The 9,789-nt window shown below is 51.0% G+C and overlaps 1 protein-coding gene across 1 annotated transcript; it reads right to left on the reverse strand.

Annotated features, from left to right (window-relative positions):
• Positions 1–4,818: 4,818 nt before the first annotated feature.
• Positions 4,819–8,790, reverse strand: LOC123168527 (uncharacterized). The gene is made up of 9 exons (XM_044586409.1): positions 8,482–8,790; positions 8,319–8,399; positions 7,030–7,119; positions 6,726–6,892; positions 5,919–5,988; positions 5,589–5,668; positions 5,453–5,515; positions 5,179–5,255; positions 4,819–5,091 (listed from the first exon to the last, which is right to left on the reverse strand). Exons 1-9 carry the CDS (start codon positions 8,752–8,754, stop codon positions 4,991–4,993), a joined length of 1,002 nt encoding a protein of 333 aa, XP_044442344.1. The 5' UTR covers positions 8,755–8,790; the 3' UTR covers positions 4,819–4,990.
• Between the last annotated feature and the right edge of the window lie 999 nt (positions 8,791–9,789).

The raw sequence follows: 9,789 nt of genomic DNA on the forward strand, positions 1-9,789 counted from the left end.
CTTCTCCGCTGAGATGGCGGGGTAGCTTCGGGGGTAGTTTCGGCACGTCGATTGCCGTCTCGTTCCTCTAGCGCTGGAACCCTTTCGTGCAGCTTCTGAATTTGGGTCTGCTCCACTTTTTTCCTCCTCTCCTGACTTTTGTAACCGCCTGCGTCCGGAAAACCAGCCTTCCACGGAACAGAGCCTGGCGTGCCTCGTGTCCGTCCAGGGTGCTCAGGATTCCCGAGGGCCATTGTGAGCTCGTCGTTTTCTTTGTCTGGAACGAACGTCCCTGGCTGCGCTGCATCGATATAGTGCTGAAGCCTGTTGACTGGTATTCTCAAAAGCTCGTCCGTCCAAACGCACCTCCCTGATACAGGGTCCAATTTTCCGCCAGCCCCGAAGAACCAAGTCCGGCAACGGTCTGGCCAGTTCATTGTCTCTAGTTCGATCCCTTTATCAAGCAGATCATTCTCAGCCTTGGCCCACTTAGGCCGGGCTTTGAGGTAGCCACCTGACCCCGTGCGATGGTGAAGCTTCTTTTTCGCAGCATTCTTCTTGTTTGTCGCTGACATCTTCTTACTCTTTTCCGATGTCTTGTGGGCCACAAATGCGGGCCAGTGATCTCTGATCTTCTCATACCGGCCGATGAATTCTAGTGTCTCTTCTTTGTCGACAAACGTTTTCAGCTCATTCTTCCACCTCCTGAATAGGACATCAAGATGGAGGAAGGATAGATCTCTAACGCCAATCGTTGGCTAGAGGTCGATAACCCTAAATCAAAAGGGGAAATTGATATGTAAACACACACAACCCTAGGCGCGAGTTTTTTTAGGCAAACCAGATACGCTTTATTATCGATCAAACTTCACACTTTTGTGGTATACATCATGGATCATTTTGTTTTTGAGAAATATATATGCATGAGGATGGCCTACAGTTCAGGTTGGAAAATGAGTCCTGAGCCCGGACCATTATGAAACCCTAGCTTCAGGCGGGGCCGTCCCTCCCCACCATCTCCCGAAATTCCCCCCTAGCCGCCACCCTCTCTCTCGTTCCCCAAAAAATCCCCTTTCTCTCTCGCGCGACTGCGACGACGAAGGACAGCGTAGCCGGCGGAGTCCTGCCTCGCGGTGATCAACCGGGTGAGATCACTGTAGCCCGGGTGCTTCTTCGTCGTGCTTCTCGCTTCAATGAGCAGGTTGACTGTCATTGTGCGGTCGGGCGCGCCGGAGGCTTGCTGTTGTTGCATCATGACGAGCTTGGATTCGGTGTCGGCGATGCGGCTATAGCGCGTGTAGTACTTGCTCAGCTCCTCTGCCCTGACCTTGAGCTCCTCCAAGTCGGCCACCGCCTGGTCCAGCAGCGGTGGCGCCATCATGAAGGATGGGATCAACCGGAGCCACGACCTTGCCCTGTTGTCCAGGTGGACAACGAACTCGATGCAGTCCTAAAAGTCATAGGCCATTTCACGGACCTGCCTCACCAGGTCCTTAGAGCATCTCCGGCCGTTGGCCCCTCAGGGGGCTCGAAAAATCGCCGCCTGGGGGCGACCTGGCGAAAAAATCAGCTTGGGGCCGATCTGGTTCCCAGCCGCCGGCCCCAGGGTCGCCCCAGAAGGCTTTTTAATTATTTTTTCAAAGACATTCGGTTAAATTTCGGCAAACGGGCATAAACTTCGGCGACTTAAAGAGTTTTTTACATAGCAAACTTAAAAAATAAAGGCCTAGTCTATAGGAAGAACGCGCTGAGCGCGGCGAAGTCGCCGCCGTCGCCGCCATCGCCGTTGTCCTCGTCGTCGTCCTTCTCCTCCTTGACGCGTTCGCCCCTGCTGGACCCCTGCCCGGGGTCGCCCTGGCGGACCGGTGGCGGCGCGTCGTCGTCGAGAACGACAACGCCTCCCTCGTCGCGGCCGCGGCGACGAGCGGCAAACTGCTCCAGGGCGAGGCACTGGCGCTCTAGCTCCGTCCGCTCCCAGGCTTCACGCGCCCACTTCAAGGCCGCCTCGTTGGAGAGCCCCGGTTCCGTCTTCACCGCGGCGAGTCCTGGCTCCGTCTTGACGGCGGCGAGCCGCGGCTCCATCTTCGGCCTGACGAAGCGCGGAGGAGCCGAGGAGGAGGCGCGCCCGCCATCATTGATGACGATGCCGGCGCTGCGTGTGCGCCGGCCGAGCGGCGTCTCGGCGGGCTCGGCCTTCACGCTGAGCAGCGCCGGCGACCCGGAGGAGGAGGAGCGGGAGGAGGAGGAAGAAGAGGACGCCGTCATCCTCGGCATCCACTGGCCGCCGCTCCGGGCCAGGGCGGTAGGGTATGTCAAGGGCGGGTCTTTGCCGCCCTCGAGGTGCCGGAGAACTTCGTGAAGCGAGCGGCCGGGGGCGCCCCACCACAGGCGGCGCCCCTCGCTGTTCTTGGTGCCCCGCACCACCGGCGCCGCGTTGGTGGAGGCGAGCCGCCGCGCCTACCGGTGCTGGAAGTACGCCGCCCACGCCTTGTGGTTGTCGGCGGCGTACTGCGGGAGGGCCCGCTGCTCGTCCGTCAGCGACGCCCGCACGCGATCGACCTCGGTGTTGAAGTAGTCGGGGCACACATCGACGTCGGGCACCGGGGGAAAGGGGACGCCACCGGCGCTGAGCCTCCACCCCCACGGCCCTGCGCGCATGTCGTGAAGCGCCGGGATGTTGGCCTCGAAGAGCAGGTATGCTTCCCACTCGTGCAGCGAGTGGCGGCCGAAGCCGTTGGCCGCCACCCCATCGCTGGGGAATCGCCCGCCCATCGTCACGGCAGGGAAGAGAGAGCAGGCTTGAGGAGAGAAGGGAGGAACGTTGGCGGCGGCTGCGCGCGGGGAGAGAGGCAGAGCTCGGCGGCGGCTGTGGGCGGGTGTGGCCAGAGGCGAGGGGGAGGCGTGCTTTTATAGCCGGGCGTCATGTGTATGCGTGGCGGGAGGGGGGGGGTCGCCGCCCCGCCCATGAGGAATCAATAGAAGGCTGACCGACGGCAGCCTTGGCATTGATTCCCCGCGGGAAAGCGAGGCGTTGTGAGGACAACGAGGCGAGTGTCGCTGACTCGGCAGGCCCACAGTTTGTTCGTGCCAAAATCGCTCGCTCCGGCGCCCCCCAGCGCGTCGGGTTCGGCCTGGGTCCGCCAGCGCTAGTTTCGGCCCAAACTGGTGAAAAACAGGCTCCTAAGGACACGACTGGACCGATTTTTGGGCGCCGGCGCGGAAAAATCGCCTGGGACACCTGTTGAGGGCGCGGCTGGAGATGCTCTTACCATCATGTTCTTGAGGCACTAGTCATCTTCCCGCGTTTCACCCAAGGCATTGTGAGAATGGAACTACTGATATTTATTTGCATGACCAAGAGACGGGGCGACCGCTACTGCGACGGCGGCCCAGGTGCTTCGACGCTCGACGGCCTTGCTCCGAGTCCACCGGAGTTGCTACAACGGTGGCGTTGTTGCGAGCCGCTGCTGCGAGGGGCGCCGACCGACGATGCTTGTAGGGGCTGCGGATCTGTGAGAGGTGCCTATCTTCGCCGGAGGCTGCCGGTGATGATGCAACCACTGTTGCAAGGCCGCTGGAGCTGCTACGAGCAGTGCTGCGATGGGCGGTGTCGCTGAAGGTGGTGTGGCGAGGAGCCAAGGATGTCGGTGTGCCGCACGTAGATGCTGCGAAGGCGCCGCCGTGCAACTCGGCCGGGACGACGTTGCTGCGACGATGATTGGGGCTGCTCCGTTGATGCTGCGACAGCGGCTCGGGGTTTCTCCGGTGATGCTACGACGACGGCTAGGTCTGCTCCGGCGATGCTGCGACGGCTTCGCCGTGCGGCGAACCGGTGCTGTGAGGCCACCGGAGTTGTCGCGAACTGGTGCTGCCGGCGTTCTGCCATGCCACCGAAGCTTGCTATGCAGGGCGAGGATGTGTGTGCGGTGCTCTGCAATGAGAAGAAAATAAGATTGTAGATTACGTTGCGTTGACTTGCATCGAACGACTAAGGCGTCCAAATCGTATGGTTCAGAAGGCAGATGTTGTTTTGCCTTTTCTGCATCCGGATGACGCCTAGTAGTCGCCTTAAAATTTTTAAGGGGCATCGAGAATCCATCCGCGAGAACCTTATTTGTACAGGTTGGAAGGTAGTATACTGTTTCAACCCGTAAAAGGTCAAATCTTGTCCGAGCAGGTGCGCCGCCGCGAAACTGGCCGGAATCAACCTGAAACTCGCCAGAATCCGTTGCCGCACATCGACAAAGGTCGCCACACGCCGGAATTTGTCGGTGCCTGTCCAAATTGTTGCCGGCTCGACCATCACCGCCAAGGCGAGGCCGGCCACGGGCAGGGTGGAGCAGGCCGCTGGCGGGGCGGCGCCGGAGAAGGGTGAGAGAGGCGCGGCCGCGGCAGGGGAGGGGCAACAAGGGCAGGCATGGCCGGGGCAGAGTGCAGCTTCGGCGGGCACGGACGGGCAGGGCTAGACGGGCGGGGCTGGTGGCGGCCGCGGCGCGGCGCGGCCGAAGGGAGCGCGGCTGGAGCAGGACGATTGCTTGTTGTATCGTTCCGGATACAGTTTGTAATACGGTGTCTGTTCTTTTGGGCCCAGTTTCGCTCCATAAAAACAGTTTAAAGAGCCCTTTAAATGTGTTTTTAGGGGGTCTGCTAGAGATGCCCTAACCTTGCAAGTCCTTATTTCTAGAATGCCATCATGCTCTAGCAGGGGCGCTGCTTGCGTTTGCGTTTGGCTTGTAGTAAAGGTTCTGTCTGAAGTTTGTATAAAGTTTAAGTACAGGATCTGCGGGCAGCAAGGTGCTGCTCTCTTTTTTTAGCACAGCAGCAAACCAAAGGGTAGTATGTAAGTTCGTAAAAAATCTTGGTAAAGTCAGTCTCTAGGAGAACTGACGAAATAAACCACTTCACAAATATGCAAACAATAATAAATAAAAGTCAAGTAAATCCGTTGCTGTTTACGAGCGCGTCCAACAAAAACAAAGTTTCGAAGGCTGCATCTAGGTCTGCCAGTTACTTATTTCAGCTGCTTACTGAAATCTGGGAGATCGATGAGCTGGATCCTCGATATGGCCCCTGCTTCTTCCCTCTCTTCTTGCGTGTTGTATCCCCATTTCACTGCCCAAACAGCATCCCTCAACATCATCAGCCACATAAAGGCGAGCAATCAATCAACCACCGGGTTTAGCTAGCACCATGACTTACCCAGGTAGAGGTTCCATTTGTCCAGCGCTGGTTCTTTTATCACGTTCTTCAGAGTTGCTAGTCGGTCCTCGACGAAACTGTTAAGGTGCAACAAAGGAAAAAAAAATAGACACAATTGTCACTCCTTGATTTTCTTGAGTTTGAATGAAGGTACTATTATCCATTGCATAATTTGCATATCAAACAATGATTCAGATGAGCTAACTTTTGATCCATGTTAACTTTCCAATGCAGTATATGGTATTAAATTCAATCATACAAATGATGGACTTACTGAAGTGTAAGACCTTGGTGCTGTGGCATTTCCTGCAACTGCTGGAGAACTTTTACCTTCGGACTGAATAATGAAATCGGAGTCAGTAAGAAAATCCTTGATAAGTGAAGGAACGGCAAGAAAGGGCCCTACTAACCCAGTGCCAAGGCCATATATCCTTTCAGAGGGAAAATCTACTCCAGCCAATTCTTTAAGTAGTGCTCCAGTAAATCTACTCTGAAAGACAATAAAAAAGTGATCAATAGAAGATCAGCATTCTGCGTTACCTACAGGGCAGCTGTGAATTAACTAAAAGCTAAATCATCACTATAAAAAACATCAACAAAATGATAAAGCCTAAAGATGGTTGTTACAACCATTTGTTGAAACAAAATGCTTGGTTGTTCATAAAACAGAAACTGAAACCCTATGATATAGAAGATCATGATAAGTTAGGTTGCACAGAAGAAAAATGTAGGAGATAGACCTGTTTTGTTGTGACTATGTAAAGTTCAGAGCTTGAAAGCTTTAATGCATCAGCCGTCCCAGGATAAAACCTGCAGCCACACATTGGTTTGTCCATGAGTTGCACAATGTCCTTTGTTGGATATGTATAATGAACATGAGACACTTCAGAGACACCACGCCATTTCAACTTTTTCGGACGTGTACTAGCTATAAAACTGAAAAGAGAGTGGGAAAAGTGCAGATACTGCCCGCTCGGAAGTGACATACAGAATTCTGATTTGTCAAGTGAAACAAAACTTTTACGTGGAGCAATAAAATCAACTTAAATTGTAAGACAGAATCATAGACACAAGCAATATTAACACACAACAAAGCACATATGTTCTCATGGAGACACACATGCACATAAAGGGCTAGGGTGCAGACGTGGAGCCAATAATCAAGAACTATTAATGATCAATATTCTTTCCAACGTATTTGAAAACCACTAATCAACATATCACATCGAGTAACACAAATTAGAAAGTCATTTACAAGTTAGTCCCACTTAGATGCAATGAGTCTTCTGCTACTATTTCTTAAACTATCTTTGCATCTCTGTCTAAGAGAAATAGGGAATAGAAATGCACGATCTGTATTGCATCCATGTGGGCATGGGCCTGAGAGTGTTTTGGAAAGTTTTGAAGTATACCTCTCAACTGAGGATAAAACACCAACCGTCAATAGTGAAAAAACAAAATGTTTAGTTAAATGCAACTCCATTTCTCCGAGTATATTGGTCAGACCAGCAAGAAAATATACACCAATTATTCCATAGATCAGTCACCTGTTAGCACCTATCCAGCCAGACAAATCATTTTCAAGCCAGTCATCCCTTACACGGCCAAAGAGATCTACAAGAGATTCCCTATCTTCTTGCCACTCGTCCATGAGAGTGGGCAACAGTTTTGACCAGTTGTCCAATATTTCTTGGATGCTAAGCCCATCTGCAACCTTGCAAATATCACCTTAATATAAAAATTCGATCAAGCTAGAAGCCTAACATCATTTGCCTATTCTTTTACCGCCTTTGATAGGACTGATGTTATTTGGTCATGAATACAATACAGATGAAGCACTACAGAACTTACTGATGACTTTCGAGCAGAGGGTATCTGGATCTCAACAAGCAACCTTACAAGCAACAGGTTCTCATATCCTGTTTCTATCACTGGACGAAGCTGAAATGGAACAAAACATCCTAAGTAATGAACTATAACAGTAAAATTATAAGAGGGATACTATGTTACTCGTCATGGAACCAATATGAGAACATGGTCGTATTAAGGTTCATGAGGATGAGCAGCTCAATTTATTCATAGCACCATTCATTAAAACCCTTATTTGAGAAAAAGAAAAGGTTAATTATCACTGGTGTTCTACTATCCACAGTAGTACAAGATATTTGTAGCATGTGGACTGCTCATATGTTTAGGCAAATGTGGGCAAACAAGTACGTAACAATACATTTGTAGTAGTATATATGGGATAACTTCATATAGTGGATATATGAATGAAGGGGGCAATATTCACTTTGTTTGCTTGGTCAAAAAATCATGTTTCATGTGTTCTGGAGAAACTAAGCAAGGAAGGTTTGACACCATTATTCTGTACCATCATCCTCTCAACTCTCAAGTGACCACCTGCTTACAACAACCTTAAAATTTGTTTAGATACCGACATTGTCCCTCAATGCCAGGGCTCTTAATTACCAAAAAAATGCACCTAAATTTAACCCAGTCCCGGATCTGTATCTGCACCTTGAGGAGCAGAGAACTGCACCGAAGTTGCTGCAAAGCTTCTGAATAACTATGGCGGCTCGCAGATGTGCAGTGGTGATTTCACTACTAAGGATGGATGGATGGTGATGATTGGCGAGGAGCATCAGGGGAAGTAGATTCTGGGTTGAATTTGAGAGCCCGAGGCAACAATAAGCTAAGTTGAACTAAGGGGCTGAGTAGTTCAGGACAGGGCACCAAAAGACGTCACAAAACCAGCAACACGAGCAAGCTGCACATTGCATACTGTTCCAACACACTAACCTCAATTATCCATCACATTTGGGGGCAAGTGCTAGCTATTCATATTACTGTTCTTTTTTGTCACATTCTTGTGATAAAACAGCTACAGTAAGCTGCAAAATTTGCTCTGCAACATAGAATCTACTTAGGGGGAGATTTACTAGTCCCCACATCTCCATAAATTCAGTTTTGCAAAACCACAGCATTTCTAAATGGAGATTTTGACATGCTATTATGAGCTAATTTGGTAGTTGGAAACCATGTCAAGAAACAATCTGGCCGGATGGAATATCCATACTGACATACTGTACACAGGCAGCAGCAAATACAGTTCAGGGTGAGGAACAAAAGAGGCTTACGGTGTGCATCTGCTCCACTATCCACTCTTCCATGGCGGCGTCGACCTGCTCAAACGCCCACGGCCACCTCACCTTGGCGGCCTGCCACAGCGCACCGGGTCAACCACATCTACTGTACTTATTCAACGCAAGAAACACGGCGGAGACGGAGTTAGGAGCGGACCTTGACGGCGGAGAGGGAGCTCTCGCCGCAGCTGTCGCAGAAGACGCCGTCGAAGTCGAGGGCGTACAGGTCGCCGCCGCCCATCGCGGCGCGCAAGGGCCTCGCCGCCCTTGCCCCGCCCCTCCCCGCTCGCCCGGGCGGCGGAACGGACCGAAGGGGGCGCGCGCGGGCACGCCAGCCCCAGCTAACCGCGTCAGGTGAAGCCCTCGCCTGCCTCTCAAGGCGGCCGGTCGCCGGAGCTGGACGCACGCCGAGAAGACCAACGGCGGCCATTGCGTCCGAGGCTGAGCAAGAAGAAAAGAGGCAGTTTGGATGAGAGTTGGGGCTATATGGGCTTTCTGCTCTGGTGGGCCAAGAAGGAAACGAGGGAGAGGAAAGGAATGATGATGGAAAGCCCTTCATGCTGGGCGCAGCTGTTGCGCCGGGAGCTATATTTTCCTATTTGGCGCCACAGGCGCCAGTTAACGTGCATTTTGTTAACTGGCGCGCGTGGCGTCTGTAAATGGGCCGGCCCATCTAGGCGCCGGTCGAAGATTATTTTTTTTGAAAATTCTGTGAACTTTTTTGAGATTGATGAACTTTTTTGAATATTGATGAACTTTTTGCGAAACTTAATGAATATTTATCTTGAAAATGGATGAATTTTTTTTGATTAATGAACTTCTTTTCAGTTCCATGAACTTTTTCTGAATTTTTTTTCAATTTCTATGAACTTTTTTCAAATTTAATGAACTTTTGCTAAATTGGATGAACATTTTTTCAATTTGAATGAACTTTTTTTCAAATTGATAAACTTTTTAAAAATTTATAAACCTTTTATAAAGATGTGAACGTATTTTTTCAAATGGCTGAACTTTTTTTCTTTAAATCTGCAAACCTTTCTTCATTCCATATGTTCTTTCGTAAAAAAATTTAAAAAAAACTTGGGGTAGCACGCTAATGGGCCGGTCCGTGCTAGCAGCGCCGCAGGCGCCGGATCGTTAACGGGCACCTACAGCACTGTATAGGAGCTCCCTGTTCGAAGGCCGTGCTGCCAGTGTTAGAAGCATATACTGTTTACGATTTCCGCACGCGGAGTTTCTCCTCCGGGGTTCATCTGCACCCGCACCCAGAAAAAAAACAAATACTAAAAATTTCAACTTTTTTTTGTGTGGTAGATAATTTGATGCGTGAGGTACACTCCAAATTTAAACTTATTTGGAGATCTGAGCAGCTCTCGGCAAAACAGACAAATTGGAGTTTGTAAAAAAGTTTACTGTTCACGCACTGTTCTGACCCGGTTTGTCTTTTTTGCCGAGAGCTGCTCAG

The sequence above is a fragment of the Triticum aestivum genome, chromosome 7D (genome assembly GCF_018294505.1).
Source record: "Triticum aestivum cultivar Chinese Spring chromosome 7D, IWGSC CS RefSeq v2.1, whole genome shotgun sequence".
In the NCBI taxonomy this organism is placed as follows: domain Eukaryota; kingdom Viridiplantae; phylum Streptophyta; class Magnoliopsida; order Poales; family Poaceae; genus Triticum; species Triticum aestivum.

Bases quoted from the DNA above. Each gene is read 5' to 3' on its own strand.
- LOC123168527 (XM_044586409.1), bottom strand. From the start codon at position 8,754: ATGGCCGCCGTTGGTCTTCTCGGCGTGCGTCCAGCTCCGGCGACCGGC. The intron at 5,989-6,725 runs GTGACTGATCTA...GTGTGGCTGCAG, and splicing joins GGCTGGATAGGTGCTAACAG to GTTTTATCCTGGGACGGCTG. The intron at 5,516-5,588 runs GTTAGTAGGGCC...TTCATTATTCAG, and splicing joins ATATATGGCCTTGGCACTGG to TCCGAAGGTAAAAGTTCTCC.